Source organism: Physella acuta, unplaced genomic scaffold, assembly GCF_028476545.2.
Source record: "Physella acuta isolate Inbredline_101_S28 unplaced genomic scaffold, ASM2847654v3 ptg000432l, whole genome shotgun sequence".
In the NCBI taxonomy this organism is placed as follows: Eukaryota; Metazoa; Mollusca; class Gastropoda; family Physidae; genus Physella; species Physella acuta.
The window spans coordinates 24,540-44,871 of record NW_026731951.1 but is presented as its reverse complement, the minus strand read 5'-3'; the positions used below and the strand labels follow the sequence as shown (position 1 = coordinate 44,871).

The 20,332-nt window shown below is 34.1% G+C and overlaps 1 protein-coding gene across 1 annotated transcript; it reads left to right on the top strand.

Annotated features, from left to right (window-relative positions):
* The first annotated feature begins 206 nt into the window (after window positions 1-206).
* LOC131942905 (uncharacterized) lies at window positions 207-19,475 on the top strand. Its single transcript, XM_059302871.1, has 12 exons — window positions 207-226; window positions 7,218-7,352; window positions 7,707-7,841; window positions 10,092-10,226; window positions 10,583-10,717; window positions 12,965-13,099; window positions 13,456-13,590; window positions 15,831-15,965; window positions 16,322-16,456; window positions 18,697-18,831; window positions 19,187-19,321; window positions 19,452-19,475. Exons 1-12 carry the CDS (start codon window positions 221-223, stop codon window positions 19,473-19,475), a joined length of 1,380 nt encoding a protein of 459 aa, XP_059158854.1. The 5' UTR covers window positions 207-220.
* The last annotated feature ends 857 nt before the right edge of the window (window positions 19,476-20,332 follow it).

Here is a 20,332-nt window from a genome sequence, read left to right as displayed (position 1 = left end):
TCAGATGATAATGGCATTAACTACAACTACCGTCAACGTCTCAGTGGATTCACTTTAACAAGCTATAACTCAACAAATGATACCATCTTCTATTACCATGACACTACTCTTGACAAAAACATCACTGTTTACTACGTGACAACAACTACACCATCAACACCCGTGTCTTATTTTATTGTAAATACTACAGATATCCTCACGTTGTGTGAGGTGGAGACTTATGGTGGTAAGTCATACACTTAAATATATATATATATATATAAATATATATATATATATATATATATATATATATATATATATATATATATATATATAATACACAATTTAAATTATTTGTGGTTTTAGCAGTGGCGTAAAAGATTACCCGGTGGGCTGTAGGCATAGAAAGATATATATATATATATATATATATATATATATATATATATATATATATATATATATATATATATATATATATATATATATATATATATATATATATATATACTAGATGTCCCGGCCAGGCCCTGCTCTGGCCTCTGTGAAAAAACTTTCTGTTAAATACCATTACCTGTGTGTTTAGTAATCATCATTTACACGGCATTGCCCATCCTAACCACAACCACCCAAAACAAAAAAAAACGCAAACATAACGCAAACACAATTACAACTACAAATGAAAACAAAAACCTAACAACAAACCCAACCACAACCACAAACACCAATACAAACACAAAGAAAAAACAAACGAAAAAAGCAAACGAAAACAAACCAAATACAAACGCAAAGCCAACCACAACACAACACAACACAATACATACACAACACAACACAATCGGGGACGTCTAGTATTAGATCTATATCAAATGGTATATCTTCTTGTAGTTTGGTGCAAGTATCTATAAAAGACCTTTGTGGTGCGACCAACAAAAACGAATTCCCCTTCGTGCGCAAAAAAAGGACAGACAAAATTAATGCGCAAAAAAAGGCACAAATAATAACCTGCGGGAATTCCCATTCCCGAATAAAGATGCCTTTTGTTACTTCACCTGTCTTTGATTAAAAGTAACTAGCTGCATCCATTGCTCCACCACGGTTTAATCTTTTTAAAATGTACCAACTTTGGAACAGAACAAAACAAACAAAACCACAACACAAACACAACACAACCCCAACACAACCACAACACAACACAAATGTACCAACTTTGGAACAGAACAAAACAAACAAAAACACAACACAAACACAAACAAAACCACAACAAAACCACAACACAACCACAACACAACCCCAACACAACCACAACACAGCACAAATGTACCAACTTTGGAACAAAACAAAACAAACAAAAACACAACACAAACACAAACAAAACCACAACAAAACCACAACACAACCACAACACAACCCCAACACAACCACAATACAACACAACCACAACACAACCACAACACAAACACAAACAAAACACAACACATCCACAAAACAAACACAAACACAAACAAAACACAACAAAACTACAACACAACCACAATACAACACAACCACAACACAACCACAATACAAACACAAACAAAACACAACACAACCACAACACCAACACAAACACAAACAAAACACAACAAAACTACAACACAACCACAACACAACACAACCACACCACAACCACACCACAACCACACCACAACCACAACACAACTACAACACAACACAACCACAACACAACCACAACACAACTACAACACTACCACAACACAACCACAACACAACCACAACGCAACCACAACACAACCACAACATTATAATCACTACCAAACAACACGCTTTTTTAGGCGTCCACGCCCAAAGAGAGACTCCAGCATTAAAAGTTTAAGTCACATAAATAGATCCTACTCCATAACTTACAATAAAACAATGCGATGCAAATAAATGTACGGCAAGTGGTGTTTACTTTTATGGTTCTAAGAAAACACATTGGCAATGTAATTAGAATCACCACCGAAAAACACGCTTTTCCCAAGTGTCCGCGCCCAGAGAGAGCCTTTCCAGCATTCTCTATATTATAATTCTAAAATTTCACCATCTGTTAACACCGAAAAGAAAAAACAAAAAATAGTGATTTTGAGAGTTCATAGACTAATTAGAAAATAATATAAATAATCTTAACATTTTTCTATTTCACTTATGAACCTTAACATATAACAATAAATGTGGTAGTAATAAAAAAAATTAACTTAAATTATTGAGAGTGAGTGGAATATTAAAAACACGTTTTCCCCGACGTCTGCGCACAGATAGAGCCTTTTCATCATTCTCAAAAAGTCTAATTTCACCATCTGTTTTCATAACACCGAAAAACAAAAGCAAAAAGATAGTTATTTTTGAGAAATCATAGACTAATTAGAAAACAATAAATAATATAAATATATCTTAACATTTTTCTCTTTTAATTATGAACCTTAACATATAATAATCAATGCGGTAGTAATTAAAAAAAATTAACCCATATTATCCCAAGGTCTCAAATTTTTATAATTTTTTTATATGGTTTAGCTTTTGGGCACTGAATGAAGGAATGACTATGGATTTTTTTTTTTTTAAATCAATACTTTTTTAAATATCGATTTTTTTAAAAAACGTCCCATAAATGGGACGCTAGCAACGAACGGCCCCATGTACATTTATTGAAAAATAAAATCATTTATCACGAAATATGACTACTCAAGCAAAAATTAAGCTGTATTCTGATTTTGTATTGTTAGACCAATGATAAAATTGTTTAGGACAGCAAAAAATACTGATAATGATCAGTTGGGTTAGCCATACCATGGTCTAAAATGCAGAAATTATGTTCAAAATTCTAGTTTTCTTTCAATCTAGCATCCATCAAAGTGAACAACACTTGGAAATAAGTAAAGCTGTGACTAGTACATCTAATTATACACACATGATCACAAATATTGTTTTATTTATCGAAACTGTAATATAAATAATTGATTTTTTGGGGGCGTACTTGAAATTTTCAGGTGGGGGGTACTTAAATTTCAGGGGAAGGGTGGACATTGGTAAAAGTATGTTTTGTATATAAATTCCATTTTGTTCTGGGGCAGAGCCCCCCCCCCCCCCCTCCTCCGAAATGATGCCTGAAAGAAACTCTGCCCTCAGTGAATTTGCAAAAGACGATCCGGTCCAGTCCCAGATGTCATCCAGCCATTTTCTTTTTTGTTACCCTCGCTATTCCCCACCTCCTCACAGGCGTACATTAGGACATCAGATATCTTATTTTTAACGCAAAGATCCGTCTCTGGGGGCTTGTATTGAGTGTTCATGGCTCTCATCCACGAATGCAACTTACTATGCGAACAGCTCCCAATCTAACACCAGGAATCTCCTTTAAAAGTTAACAAAGTAAAACTGGTATCGGGAACCTTTGGAGGTAAATATTACTGGGGCATGACAACTGTACACAGGTAATTCACATTTCTGCTATATGTAGCTTGAGCTCTGTTTTATGAAGAGTGTTAACCAACCCCCATGACTCAATCGTTTCACCTGAATCGTGACCATTGTTATTATTCTGGTTTGTTATAATTTTAATGTCACGCGCTAGTACATTTACAGCAGTACTAAATTAGTTTGGATTCAATGGTATTAAATACTTCAGTTAGTGTAATTCTGAAAACTTACAAATAAAATGTAAGTTTTTCGATATTTGCAATTTTTATATTTGTAAATATAGTGTAAATATAAGTCAAGGTCATAATTAAATATCTATAAATACTACTTAACACCCCAAAGTCAACAGTTAACACAGTCAACAATTGTTTCACCATAAATAACCATTTAACATAAATATTTACATCTCTGTTTCTCATTAGTGTCCAATAAATGTGACGTTTGTATAACAATCTGCAAAAATATAGGTCAAGGTCATAAATAAATATCTATAAATATTACTTAACACCCCAAAGTCAGCAGTTATCAAAGTCAACAATTGTTTTACCATAAATAACCATTTAACAAAAACATCTGCATCTGTGTTTCTCGCTAGTGTCCAATAAATGTGACGTTTGTGTAACAATCTACATGGGGCCATTCGTTGCTAGCGTCCCACTTATGGGACGCTTGTTGTACATTTGATATAACGAAGTAGTAAAAAAATTGTTATTCTTAAATTTTTAGCAGATAGAAATATGGTACTGCTACAAGTTTAAAATGTATTTTGCACTTAAAATGTTAATATTTTAGAAGATATGCATTTTCCTGTGCGCATGTTTTCTTTTTTTCCGCCATTTTGACAAGTCCTGCAAATCCGGCACTATAACATTTTTCTAAATTAATTTTTTTTCACAAAACACACACATTCAATAATCTAACCATTTTCAAATACAATGAAACATAATTTGTGTTTTAACTAGTTTGTAGTAAATTTTGGCATTTTTTTACAAGCGTCCAATAAGTGGGACGCTAGCAGAATATGGGTTAACTTAAATTATTGATGAGTTAAATATATTTTCAAATTACCTCCCTTGCAAAAATTACAACAAAAAATTGAATTAATTAGTTTTTTCGACCAACTTTATGAAAATGTATCCATTTTTTCTAGGAATAAAAACGAAAATGATATTTGACATTGATCTTTTTAATATGTTTTAGCAATGTGCGTGTATTTAATATTTTCTTTACGTTATACAAAAGAGTAAAAAAGAGTGGCAATTATAAAATAGCTCTATGTCGTTATATAAACAAACCATACTCTATTACATATAATAAGATGCTTCGACGCACTGAAAAGCACTGTATGGTGCGATGTTTACTTTTATGATTCCAAAATCTATAGCGATGACAGAAGGACAGACACAGCCCGCTTATATTATACGAGCAGACCCGCTGCGTATCATACGCCGCTATTTAGTTGTTTTTTCTGCTTTTCAGTAATTCATAATTTGTGAATTCGACAGTACCAATGCTGCCCCTGAAAATATTTGCTTTAAAACACTAAACCCCCATCCCCCCCCCCCCCCTCCTCTTAGTTACCTCCACTAAGTTTATAATAGTTTCAAACTGAATTATCTGCCCCTAATTAGCCGTCACCAAACTAAACATTTAGCGTTAACTACAACTCATCTGACCATGTTAGAGGGGGGGGGGGGGGGGTGGGGGGATGGTAGCGATAGAGAAGAAGAGAGGGGACTGCAAGGCGCGCGCTTGCAGCTTGTTTTCTAACGGCCCCCAGAAGAGAATTATATATATAGATACTATTAAACCTTACTTATTGATAATTAATATACATATATGGCCAACCTTAAAGCAGTTACTATAGTAACGATTTCACAACCATGACGAAAGTATTTTTTTTGCTTTAACAACATGACGAGACTTTTTTTTTCTCATACCAGCGAACATCATACGCTAAATCCTCACGAACTTTTATGCCGCATGACTATCATATCCGCTACACATCATTTTTATACACACAAAAAATTTTCATACTCCAATACTTTTATACTTACCACGTATTGTCCTCACTCTTAAAAAATGTGTTATTGTGATCAATCCATGAATGGTCTTTTTTTATATTTTAAGAGATATCTTCTAAAATGATATATTATCATCTATATATATAATTCTCTTCTTGGAGACGTTAGAAAGCAAGCTGTAAGCGCGCCTTGCAGTTCCCTCTCTTCCTCTCAAGGAAGTTTGGTGATCTTTGGTTCACGCTAAATGTTTACAATGGTAGAGCCGGGTTTAGTGACGGCTGTTAGGGGCAGATAATTTAGTTTGAAACGATTTTTAACTTAGGGGAGGTAGCTAAGATTAGGCTACTTTCACGAGGGGGGGGGGGCAGGGGTGTTAGGGGTTGGGGGAAAGGGGGGGTTATCCTCCTTAACGACTTATTGATAGTCTTTTAAAGCAAATATTTTCAGTGACAGCAGTGGTACTGTCGAATTCACAAATTATGAATTACTGAAATCTAGAAAATAAAACAACTAAATAGCGGCGTATGATTAGCGGCGTACGATACGCCGCGGGTCGGCTCGTGTTAAATATTTATTGAAATTGCGTGAATGTCAGAGCAAACGGCTTAGCCCAACTAGATTAGCGCCTACGTCGTTAATCTTTAGACAGTTACACGTTTTAGTTGTTATTTTCTTATGTTTCGAGCTTTGAAATTATGTATATTGAAAGTAATTCCTTTTCTTTTTTTTTAAATAATGTTCAATTATGCATATTGTAAAACGTACTATAGTTTGATCACATGTGCTGTATATTTTTACGAATAGCCCTATGTACACGCTCAAAGTTGACGTCGACACCGCTGTCTACGCTTTCCAAAATTACGACTGTTAAATACCAACGTGAAATTCTTTCTTCTTTATTTTTCTGTAACGTTAAGAGTAAAACAAATCATTATAAAAAACCTCAGACTTTCACAAACGTATGCCTTCAAACATAAGGTTGCATGTAAAACTTAACAGTGATAAAATGTGGGGAAAACTGGTAAGATACTAATGGCAAAAAAATACAAAGGCGCAAATGGGGATGATTTGGAGACACACTGCATGAACCAACCAACAACATTATCCGACAGATTGTGGATTAGAATCACCAACGGACAAGAAAAGTATGCAGGCCCAAACAACAAACATGGAAATGATCAGCTGTCAGTGAATCATAAGCAGCGTGAATGAAGTGGGCGCAGCTTGGAGGGATCGCACACAACCGAGTACAATGGAGAATAGTGGTTATGTCCCTTTGCTAAGTGTCCAAAGAATAATGATGGAGATGATGATAAGCATTATGTATAAAGTTTACTTGTTCACCATGTTCGAAATATTTTGAATTTCTTTTGCGCTATTAAGACGAACGTTTAAAACATGTTTTCCATTTATATCTCTGTGTTCATAAAATATAATGGTTATGAATTTAGAGGTAGTTTCCTTTTTTTAATAGGTGCATTTTCTTTAAACGGTAAATAATTATTTATTTTACACTGTACTTTCCTGGTTTTTTTAATCATTGCAATAGACTAATGTGTTATTATTTTTAAAAGAGTCCAGTTTTAGTGTTTTAGTATTGGTTTAATATTTAATCATTCACAGCTTTTACACACTTTCTTAACCACCCCTCGCGGCGCACGAATTATGCTATACTTTGAAGTTCGTTGTTTAAAAATGCAATATCATGCAGCCCAAAAGCTGTGTAAACGATCTTCTTTTTTTGCCTAACAGAATGTAGTGACACTTATTTTGGTCTTAACTGTACACAAAGATGCAGCAAAAACTGTACAAACCAGCTATGTGATCAAGTCAATGGTATATGTTACAGTTGTTCTCCTGGAAAACAAGGAGCGTTTTGTGATCAAGGTGAGATAAACGTAAACATTGCCGTTGGAACAATCATCCGTTTTAAAATATGTTTAATTTAAACATGTGTAAAGTAATGTACAACTTAATAATGTTCCATGCATGTACGTTACATTTACTATTCATTATATAATGTGCTTCTTTTTTAGCCAAATATATTTAGCAAACTATCAGTGTTCAATTTTTTTTAAATTCCATTTTAATTACAAAAAAAAAATTAATTATATACACAGTTTAAAACATTTAATTCACTATCCATCTTAAAAGTACATTTTTGTGAAATCTCAATTACATTTTCGTATTTAATTATGAAAAGAAATATGTAATTTATTACATTTTACTGAACACCATCAGACTGTAACGACACCTTTTACGGCCAGAACTGTATACAAAGATGTAGCACCAACTGCACAAACCAACTGTGTAACAATGTTATTGGTACCTGTAACAGTTGTGTTGTTGGTAAAAATGGAAGCTTATGTGATGAGGGTAAGTCATGTACATTTAGAGCGCAGCTGAGGTAATATCTTAAAAACATACTGTTCACAGTAAATTTTTCATCCAGTTGGTGCCGGCATAGCCAAAGAACAGGCAAAAATTATAAACTTTCATTTATCAGACGCCCAAAAAAATGCAGTTTTGAAATAAAAGTTTATGCCAAATGTTACGTAACTTCTGGATATTATAGTTGGATTTTTTTGCTCGTGCACTTCGGATCTTACAATAGGAATTATTTAAAATACTATTAAACCTTACTAATTTGGCAGTATAAGTTATTGATAATTAATATACATCTTTGGCCAACCTTAAAGCAGTTACTATAGTAACGATTTCACAACCATGACGAAAGTATTTTTTTTTTTTGCTTTAACAACATGACGAGACTTTTTTTCTCTCATACCATCGAACATCATACACTAAATCCTCACGAACTTTTATGCCGCATGACTATCATATCCGCTACACATCATTTATTTACACACAAAAAAATTTCATACTCCAATACTTTTATACTTACCGCGTATTGTCCTCACTCTTAAAAAAAAATGTGTTATTGTAATCAATCCATGAATGGTCTTTTTTTATATTTTAAGAGATATCTTCTAAAATGGTATATTATTATCTATATATATAATTCTCTTCTTGGAGACGTTAGAAAGCAAACTGTAAGCGCGCCTTGCAGTTCCCTCTCTTCCTCTACAGGAAGTTTGGTGAGCTTTGGTTCACGCTAAATGTTTACAATGGTAGAGCCGGGTTTAGTGACGGTTGTTAGGGGCAGATAATTTAGTTTGAAACGATTTTTAACTTAGGGGAGGTAGCTAAGAGTAGGCTATTTTCACGGGGGGGGGGGACCGGGGGTGTTAGGGGTTGGGGGAATGGGGGGGTTATCCTCCTTAACGACTTACTGATAGTCTTTTAAAGCAATTATTTTCAGTGACAGCAGTGGTACTGTCGAATTCACAAATTATGAATTACTGAAAAGTAGAAAATAAAACAACTAAATAGCGGCGTATGATTAGCGGCGTACGATACGCCGCGGGTCGGCTCGTGTTAAATATTTATTGAAATTGCGCGAATGTCAGAGCAAACGGCTTAGCCCAACTAGATTAGCGCCTACGTCGTTAATCTTTAGACAGTTACACGTTTTAGTTGTTATTTTCTTATGTTTCGAGCTTTGAAATTATGTATATTTAAAGTAATTCCTTTTCTTTTTTTTTAAATAATGTTCAATTATGCATATTGTAAAACGTACTATAGTTTGATCACATGTGCTGTATATTTTTACGAATAGCCCTATGTACACGCTCAAAGTTGACGTCGACACCGCTGTCTACGCTTTCCAAAATTACGACTGTTAAATACCAACGTGAAATTCTTTCTTCTTTATTTTTCTGTAACGTTAAGAGTAAAACAGATCATTATAAAAAACCTCAGACTTTCACAAACGGATGCCTTCAAACATAAGGTTGCCTGAAAAACTTAACAGTGATAAACTGTGGGGAAAACTGGTAAGATACTGATGGCAAAAAAATACAAAGGCGCAAATGGGGATGATTTGGAGACACACTGCATGAACTAACCAACAACATCATCAGACAGATTGTGGATTAGAATCACCAACGAACAAGAAAAGTATGCAGGCCCAAACAACAAACATGGAAATGATCAGCTGTCAGTGAATCATAAGCAGCGTGAATGAAGTGGGCGCAGCTTGGAGGGATCGCACACAACCGAGTACAATGGAGAATAGTGGTTATGTCCCTTTTCTAAGTGTCCAAAGAATAATGATGGAGATGATGATAAGCATTATGTATAAAGTTTACTTGTTCACCATGTTCGAAATATTTTGAATTTCTTTTGCGCTATTAAGACGAACGTTTAAAACATGTTTACCATTTATGTCTCTGTGTTCATAAAATATAATGGTTATGAATTTAGAGGTAGTTTCCTTTTTTTAATAGGTGCATTTCCTTTAAACGGTAAATAATTATTTATTTTACACTGTACTTTCCTGGGTTTTTTAATCATTGCAATAGACTAATGTGTTATTATTTTTAAAAGAGTCCAGTTTTAGTGTTTTAGTATTGGTTTAATATTTAATCATTCACAGCTTTTACACACTTTCTTAACCACCCCTCGCGGCGCACGATTTATGCTATACTTTGAAGTTCGTTGTTTAAAAATGCAATATCATGCAGCCCAAAAGCTGTGTAAACGATCTTTTTTTTTGCCTAACAGAATGTAGTGACACTTATTTTGGACTTAACTGTACACAAAGATGCAGCAAAAACTGTACAAACCAGCTATGTGATCACGTCAATGGTATATGTTACAGTTGTTCTCCTGGAAAACAAGGAGCGTTTTGTGATCAAGGTGAGATAAACGTAAACATTGCCGTTGGAACAATCATCCGTTTTAAAATATGTTTAATTTAAACATGTGTAAAGTAATGTACAACTTAATAATGTTCCATGCATGTACGTTACATTTACTATTTATTATATAATGTGCTTCTTTTTTTAGCCAAATATATTTAGCAAACTATCAGTGTTCAATTTGTTTTAAATTCCATTTTAATTACAGAAACAAAAATAAATTATATACACTTTTTAAAACATTTAATTCTCTATTCATCTTAAAAGTACATTTTTGTAAACGCTTAATTACGTTTTCGTATTCAATTATGAAAAGAAATATGTAATTTATTACATTTTACTTAACACCATCAGACTGTAACGACACCTTTTACGGCCAGAACTGTATACAAAGATGTAGCACCAACTGCACAAACCAACTGTGTAACAATGTTATTGGTACCTGTAACAGTTGTGTTGTTGGTAAAAATGGAAGCTTATGTGATGAGGGTAAGTCATGTACATTTAGAGCGCAGCTGAGGTAATATCTTAAAAACATACTGTTCACAGTAAATTTTTCATCCAGTTGGTGCCGGCATAGCCAAAGAACAGGCAAAAATTATAAACTTTCATTTATCAGACGCCCAAAAAAATGCAGTTTTGAAATAAAAGTTTATGCCAAATGTTACGTAACTTCTGGATATTATAGTCGGATTTTTTTGCTCGTGCACTTCGGATCTTACAATAGGAATTATTTAAAATACTATTAAACCTTACTAATTTGGCAGTACAAGTTATTGATAATTAATATACATCTTTGGCCAACCTTAAAGCAGTTACTATAGTAACGATTTCACAACCATGACGAAAGTATTTTTTTTTTTTGCTTTAACAACATGACGAGACTTTTTTTTTCTCATACCCGCGAACATCATACACTAAATCGTCACGAACTTTTATGCCCATGACTATCATATCCGCTACACATCATTTATTTACACAAAAAAAAAACTTCACACTCCAATACTTTTATACTTACCGCGTATTGTCCTCACTCTTAAAAAATGTGTTATTGTGATCAATCCATGAATGGTCTTTTTTATATTTTAAGAGATATCTTCTAAAATGGTATATTATCATCTATATATATAATTCTCTTCTTGGAAACGTTAGAAAGCAAGATGTAAGCGCGCCTTGCAGTTCCCTCTCTTCATCTCAAGGAAGTTTGGTGAGCTTTGGTTCACGCTAAATGTTTACAATGGTAGAGCCGGGTTTAGTGACGGTTGTTAGGGGCAGATAATTTAGTTTGAAACGATTTTTAACTTAGGGGAGGTAGCTAAGAGTAGGCTACTTTCACGGGGGGGGGGGGGCGAGGGTGTTAGGGGTTGGGGAAAGGGGGGGGGTTATCCTCCTTAACGACTTACTGATAGTCTTTTAAAGCAAATATTTTCAGTGACAGCAGTGGTACTGTCGAATTCACAAATTATGAATTACTGAAAAGTAGAAAATAAAACAACTAAATAGCGGCGTATGATTAGCGGCGTACGATACGCCGCGGGTCGGCTCGTGTTAAATATTTATTGAAATTGCGTGAATGTCAGAGCAAACGGCTTAGCCCAACTAGATTAGCGCCTACGTCGTTAATCTTTAGACAGTTACACGTTTTAGTTGTTATTTTCTTATGTTTCGAGCTTTGAAATTATGTATATTGAAAGTAATTCCTTTTCTCTTTTTTTAAATAATGTTCAATTATGCATATTGTAAAACGTACTATAGTTTGATCACATGTGCTGTATAATTTTACGAATAGCCCTATGTACACGCTCAAAGTTGACGTCGACACCGCTGTCTACGCTTTCCAAAATTACGACTGTTAAATACCAACGTGAAATTCTTTCTTCTTTATTTTTCTGTAACGTTAAGAGTAAAGCAAATCATTATAAAAAACCTCAGACTTTCACAAACGGATGCCTTCAAACATAAGGTTGCCTGAAAAACTTAACAGTGATAAACTGTGGGGAAAACTGGTAAGATACTAATGGCAAAAAAATAACGAGGCGCAAATGGGGATGATTTGGAGACACACTGCATGAACTAACCAACAACATCATCAGACAGATTGTGGATTAGAATCACCAACGAACAAGAAAAGTATGCAGGCCCAAACAACAAACATGGAAATGATCAGCTGTCAGTGAATCATAAGCAGCGTGAATGAAGTGGGCGCAGCTTGGAGGGATCGCACACAACCGAGTACAATGGAGAATAGTGGTTATGTCCCTTTTCTAAGTGTCCAAAGAATAATGATGGAGATGATGATAAGCATTATGTATAAAGTTTATTGGTTCACCATGTTCGAAATATTTTGAATTTCTTTTGCGCTATTAACACGAACGTTTAAAACATGTTTACCATTTATGTCTCTGTGTTCATAAAATATAATGGTTATGAATTTAGAGGTAGTTTCCTTTTTTTAATAGGTGCATTTTCTTTAAACGGTAAATAATTATTTATTTTACACTGTACTTTCCTGGTTTTTTTAATCATTGCAATAGACTAATGTGTTATTATTTTTAAAAGAGTCCAGTTTTAGTGTTTTAGTATTGGTTTAATATTTAATCATTCACAGCTTTTACACACTTTCTTAACCACCCCTCGCGGCGCACGATTTATGCTATACTTTGAAGTTCGTTGTTTAAAAATGCAATATCATGCAGCCCAAAAGCTGTGTAAACGATCTTTTTTTTTGCCTAACAGAATGTAGTGACACTTATTTTGGACTTAACTGTACACAAAGATGCAGCAAAAACTGTACAAACCAGCTATGTGATCACGTCAATGGTATATGTTACAGTTGTTCTCCTGGAAAACAAGGAGCGTTTTGTGATCAAGGTGAGATAAACGTAAACATTGCCGTTGGAACAATCATCCGTTTTAAAATATGTTTAATTTAAACATGTGTAAAGTAATGTACAACATAATAATGTTCCATGCATGTACGTTACATTTACTATTCATTATATAATGTGCTTCTTTTTCAGCCAAATATATTTAGCAAACTATCAGTGTTCAATTTTTTTTTCAATTCTATTTTAATTACAAAAACAAAAATAAATTATATACACAGTTTAAAACATTTAATTCACTATCCATCTTAAAAGTACATTTTTGTGAAATCTCAATTACGTTTTCGTATTTAATTATGAAAAGAAATATGTAATTTATTACATTTTACTGAACACCATCAGACTGTAACGACACCTTTTACGGCCAGAACTGTATACAAAGATGTAGCACCAACTGCACAAACCAACTGTGTAACAATGTTATTGGTACCTGTAACAGTTGTGTTGTTGGTAAAAATGGAAGCTTATGTGATGAGGGTAAGTCATGTACATTTAGAGCGCAGCTGAGGTAATATCTTAAAAACATACTGTTCACAGTAAATTTTTCATCCAGTTGGTGCCGGCATAGCCAAAGAACAGGCAAAAATTATAAACTTTCATTTATCAGACGCCCAAAAAAATGCAGTTTTGAAATAAAAGTTTATGCCAAATGTTACGTAACTTCTGGATATTATAGTCGGATTTTTTTGCTCGTGCACTTCGGATCTTACAATAGGAATTATTTAAAATACTATTAAACCTTACTAATTTGGCAGTGCAAGTTATTGATAATTAATATACATCTTTGGCCAACCTTAAAGCAGTTACTATAGTTACGATTTCACAACCATGACGAAAGTATTTTTTTTGCTTTAACAACATGACGAGACTTTTTTTTTCTCATACCAGCGAACATCATACACTAAATCCTCACGAACTTTTATGCCGCATGACTATCATATCCGCTACACATCATTTATTTACACACAAAAAAATTTCATACTCCAATACTTTTATACTTACCGCGTATTGTCCTCACTCTTAAAAAATGTGTTATTGTGATCAATCCATGAATGGTCTTTTTTATATTTTAAGAGATATCTTCTAAAATGATATATTATCATCTATATATATAATTCTCTTCTTGGAGACGTTAGAAAGCAAGATGTAAGCGCGCCTTGCAGTTCCCTCTCTTCCTCTCAAGGAAGTTTGGTGAGCTTTGGTTCACGCTAAATGTTTACAATGGTAGAGCCGGGTTTAGTGACGGCTGTTAGGGGCAGATAATTTAGTTTGAAACGATTTTTAACTTAGGGGAGGTAGCTAATAGTAGGCTATTTTCAGGGGGGGGGACCGGGGGTGTTAGGGGTTGGGGGAAAGGGGGGGGGGTATCGTTCTGAACGACTTACTGATATTCTTTGAAAGCAAATATTTTCAGTGACAGCAGTGGTACTGTCGAATTCACAAATTATGAATTACTGAAAAGTAGAAAATAAAACAACTAAATAGCGGCGTATGATTAGCGGCGTACGATACGCCGCGGGTCGGCTCGTGTTAAATATTTATTGAAATTGCGTGAATGTCAGAGCAAACGGCTTAGCCCAACTAGATTAGCGCCTACGTCGTTAATCTTTAGACAGTTACACGTTTTAGTTGTTATTTTCTTATGTTTCGAGCTTTGAAATTATGTATATTTAAAGTAATTCCTTTTCTCTTTTTTTAAATAATGTTCAATTATGCATATTGTAAAACGTACTATAGTTTGATCACATGTGCTGTATATTTTTACGAATAGCCCTATGTACACGCTCAAAGTTGACGTCGACACCGCTGTCTACGCTTTCCAAAATTACGACTGTTAAATACCAACGTGAAATTCTTTCTTCTTTATTTTTCTGTAACGTTAAGAGTAAAACAAATCATTATAAAAAACCTCAGACTTTCACAAACGGATGCCTTCAAACATAAGGTTGCCTGAAAAACTTAACAGTGATAAACTGTGGGGAAAACTGGTAAGATACTAATGGCAAAAAAATACAAAGGCGCAAATGGGGATGATTTGGAGACACACTGCATGAACCAACCAACAACATCATCAGACAGATTGTTGATTAGAATCACCAACGAACAAGAAAAGTATGCAGGCCCAAACAACAAACATGGAAATGATCAGCTGTCAGTGAATCATAAGCAGCGTGAATGAAGTGGGCGCAGCTTGGAGGGATCGCACACAACCGAATACAATGGAGAATAGTGGTTATGTCCCTTTTCTAAGTGTCCAAAGAATAATGATGGAGATGATGATAAGCATTATGTATAAAGTTTATTGGTTCACCATGTTCGAAATATTTTGAATTTCTTTTGCGCTATTAACACGAACGTTTAAAACATGTTTACCATTTATGTCTCTGTGTTCATAAAATATAATGGTTATGAATTTAGAGGTAGTTTCCTTTTTTTAATAGGTGCATTTTCTTTAAACGGTAAATAATTATTTATTTTACACTGTACTTTCCTGGTTTTTTTAATCATTGCAATAGACTAATGTGTTATTATTTTTAAAAGAGTCCAGTTTTAGTGTTTTAGTATTGGTTTAATATTTAATCATTCACAGCTTTTACACACTTTCTTAACCACCCCTCGCGGCGCACGATTTATGCTATACTTTGAAGTTCGTTGTTTAAAAATGCAATATCATGCAGCCCAAAAGCTGTGTAAACGATCTTTTTTTTGCCTAACAGAATGTAGTGACACTTATTTTGGACTTAACTGTACACAAAGATGCAGCAAAAACTGTACAAACCAGCTATGTGATCACGTCAATGGTATATGTTACAGTTGTTCTCCTGGAAAACAAGGAGCGTTTTGTGATCAAGGTGAGATAAACGTAAACATTGCCGTTGGAACAATCATCCGTTTTAAAATATGTTTAATTTAAACATGTGTAAAGTAATGTACAACTTAATAATGTTCCATGCATGTACGTTACATTTACTATTCATTATATAATGTGCTTCTTTTTTAGCCAAATATATTTAGCAAACTATCAGTGTTCAATTTTTTTTTCAATTCTATTTTAATTACAAAAACAAAAATAAATTATATACACAGTTTAAAACATTTAATTCACTATCCATCTTAAAAGTACATTTTTGTGAAATCTCAATTACGTTTTCGTATTTAATTATGAAAAGAAATATGTAATTTATTACATTTTACTGAACACCATCAGACTGTAACGACACCTTTTACGGCCAGAACTGTATACAAAGATGTAGCACCAACTGCACAAACCAACTGTGTAACAATGTTATTGGTACCTGTAACAGTTGTGTTGTTGGTAAAAATGGAAGCTTATGTGATGAGGGTAAGTCATGTACATTTAGAGCGCAGCTGAGGTAATATCTTAAAAACATACTGTTCACAGTAAATTTTTCATCCAGTTGGTGCCGGCATAGCCAAAGAACAGGCAAAAATTATAAACTTTCATTTATCAGACGCCCAAAAAAATGCAGTTTTGAAATAAAAGTTTATGCCAAATGTTACGTAACTTCTGGATATTATAGTCGGATTTTTTTGCTCGTGCACTTCGGATCTTACAATAGAAATTATTTAAAATACTATTAAACCTTACTAATTTGGCAGTGCAAGTTATTGATAATTAATATACATCTTTGGCCAACCTTAAAGCAGTTACTATAGTTACGATTTCACAACCATGACGAAAGTATTTTTTTTGCTTTAACAACATGACGAGACTTTTTTTTTCTCATACCAGCGAACATCATACACTAAATCCTCACGAACTTTTATGCCGCATGACTATCATATCCGCTACACATCATTTATTTACACACAAAAAAATGTCATACTCCAATACTTTTATACTTACCGCGTATTGTCCTCACTCTTAAAAAATGTGTTATTGTGATCAATCCATGAATGGTCTTTTTTATATTTTAAGAGATATCTTCTAAAATGATATATTATCATCTATATATATAATTCTCTTCTTGGAGACGTTAGAAAGCAAGATGTAAGCGCGCCTTGCAGTTCCCTCTCTTCCTCTCAAGGAAGTTTGGTGAGCTTTGGTTCACGCTAAATGGTTACAATGGTAGAGCCGGGTTTAGTGACGGCTGTTAGGGGCAGATAATTTAGTTTGAAACGATTTTTAACTTAGGGGAGGTAGCTAATAGTAGGCTATTTTCAGGGGGGGGGGACCGGGGGTGTTAGGGGTTGGGGGAAAGGGGGGGGTATCGTTCTGAACGACTTACTGATATTCTTTGAAAGCAAATATTTTCAGTGACAGCAGTGGTACTGTCGAATTCACAAATTATGAATTACTGAAGAGTAGAAAATAAAACAACTAAATAGCGGCGTATGATTAGCGGCGTACGATACGCCGCGGGTCGGCTCGTGTTAAATATTTATTGAAATTGCGTGAATGTCAGAGCAAACGGCTTAGCCCAACTAGATTAGCGCCTACGTCGTTAATCTTTAGACAGTTACACGTTTTAGTTGTTATTTTCTTATGTTTCGAGCTTTGAAATTATGTATATTTAAAGTAATTCCTTTTCTCTTTTTTTTAAATAATGTTCAATTATGCATATTGTAAAACGTACTATAGTTTGATCACATGTGCTGTATATTTTTACGAATAGCCCTATGTACACGCTCAAAGTTGACGTCGACACCGCTGTCTACGCTTTCCAAAATTACGACTGTTAAATACCAACGTGAAATTCTTTCTTCTTTATTTTTCTGTAACGTTAAGAGTAAAACAGATCATTATAAAAAACCTCAGACTTTCACAAACGGATGCCTTCAAACATAAGGTTGCCTGAAAAACTTAACAGTGATAAACTGTGGGGAAAACTGGTAAGATACTAATGGCAAAAAAATACAAAGGCGCAAATGGGGATGATTTGGAGACACACTGCATGAACCAACCAACAACATCATCAGACAGATTGTGGATTAGAATCACCAACGAACAAGAAAAGTATGCAGGCCCAAACAACAAACATGGAAATGATCAGCTGTCAGTGAATCATAAGCAGCGTGAATGAAGTGGGCGCAGCTTGGAGGGATCGCACACAACCGAATACAATGGAGAATAGTGGTTATGTCCCTTTTCTAAGTGTCCAAAGAATAATGATGGAGATGATGATAAGCATTATGTATAAAGTTTATTGGTTCACCATGTTCGAAATATTTTGAATTTCTTTTGCGCTATTAAGACGAACGTTTAAAACATGTTTACCATTTATGTCTCTGTGTTCATAAAATATAATGGTTATGAATTTAGAGGTAGTTTCCTTTTTTTAATAGGTGCATTTTCTTTAAACGGTAAATAATTATTTATTTTACACTGTACTTTCCTGGTTTTTTTAATCATTGCAATAGACTAATGTGTTATTATTTTTAAAAGAGTCCAGTTTTAGTGTTTTAGTATTGGTTTAATATTTAATCATTCACAGCTTTTACACACTTTCTTAACCACCCCTCGCGGCGCACGATTTATGCTATACTTTGAAGTTCGTTGTTTAAAAATGCAATATCATGCAGCCCAAAAGCTGTGTAAACGATCTTTTTTTTGCCTAACAGAATGTAGTGACACTTATTTTGGACTTAACTGTACACAAAGATGCAGCAAAAACTGTACAAACCAGCTATGTGATCACGTCAATGGTATATGTTACAGTTGTTCTCCTGGAAAACAAGGAGCGTTTTGTGATCAAGGTGAGATAAACGTAAACATTGCCGTTGGAACAATCATCCGTTTTAAAATATGTTTAATTTAAACATGTGTAAAGTAATGTACAACATAATAATGTTCCATGCATGTACGTTACATTTACTATTCATTATATAATGTGCTTCTTTTTCAGCCAAATATATTTAGCAAACTATCAGTGTTCAATTTTTTTTCAATTCTATTTTAATTACAAAAACAAAAATAAATTATATACACAGTTTAAAACATTTAATTCACTATCCATCTTAAAAGTACATTTTTGTGAAATCTCAATTACGTTTTCGTATTTAATTATGAAAAGAAATATGTAATTTATTACATTTTACTGAACACCATCAGACTGTAACGACACTTTTTACGGCCAGAACTGTATACAAAGATGTAGCACCAACTGCACAAACCAACTGTGTAACAATGTTATTGGTACCTGTAACAGTTGTGTTGTTGGTAAAAATGGAAGCTTATGTGATGAGGGTAAGTCATGTACATTTAGAGCGCAGCTGAGGTAATATCTTAAAAACTTACTGTTCACAGTAAATTTTTCATCCAGTTGGTGCCGGCATAGCCAAAGAACAGGCAAAAATTATAAACTTTCATTTATCAGACGCCCAAAAAAATGCAGTTTTGAAATAAAAGTTTATGCCAAATGTTACGTAACTTCTGGATGTTATAGTCGGATTTTTTTGCTCGTGCACTTGGGATCTTACAATAGGAATTATTTAAAATACTATTAAACCTTACTAATTTGGCAGTACAAGTTATTGATAATTAATATACATCTTTGGCCAACCTTAAAGCAGTTACTATAGTAACGATTTCACAACCATGACGAAAGTATTTTTTTTTGCTTTAACAACATGACGAGACTTTTTTTTTCTCATACCAGCGAACATCATACACTAAATCCTCACGAACTTTTATGCCGCATGACTATCATATCCGCTACACATCATTTATTTACACACAAACAAATTTCATACTCCAATACTTTTATACTTACCGCGTATTGTCCTCACTCTTAAAAAATGTGTTATTGTGATCAATCCATGAATGGTCTTTTTTATATTTTAAGAGATATCTTCTAAAATGATATATTATCATATATATATATATATATATATATATATATATATATATATATATATATATATATATATAATTCTTATCTTGGTGACGTTAGAAAGCAAGCTGTAAGCGCGCCTTGCAGTTCCCTCTCTTCCTCTCAAGGAAGTTTGGTGAGCTTTGGTTCACGCTAAATGTTTACAATGGTAGAGCCGGGTTTAGTGACGGCTGTTAGGGGCAGATAATTTAGTTTGAAACGATTTTTAACTTAGGGGAGGTAGCTAACAGTAGGCTACGTTCACCGGGGGGGGGGATGGGGGGGGGGGGGGGTAGGGGTTGGGGGAAAGGAGGGGGGGTATCGTTCTTAACGACTTACTGATATTCTTTGAAAGCAAATATTTTCAGTGACAGCAGTGGTACTGT

What these genes read in the sequence shown, in the direction of transcription:
- LOC131942905 (XM_059302871.1), top strand. An exon ending in AGGAGCGTTTTGTGATCAAG is followed by an intron (nt 7,353 to 7,706) that starts GTGAGATAAACG and finishes GAACACCATCAG; the next exon opens with ACTGTAACGACACCTTTTAC. An exon ending in TGGAAGCTTATGTGATGAGG is followed by an intron (nt 10,718 to 12,964) that starts GTAAGTCATGTA and finishes TTTGCCTAACAG; the next exon opens with AATGTAGTGACACTTATTTT.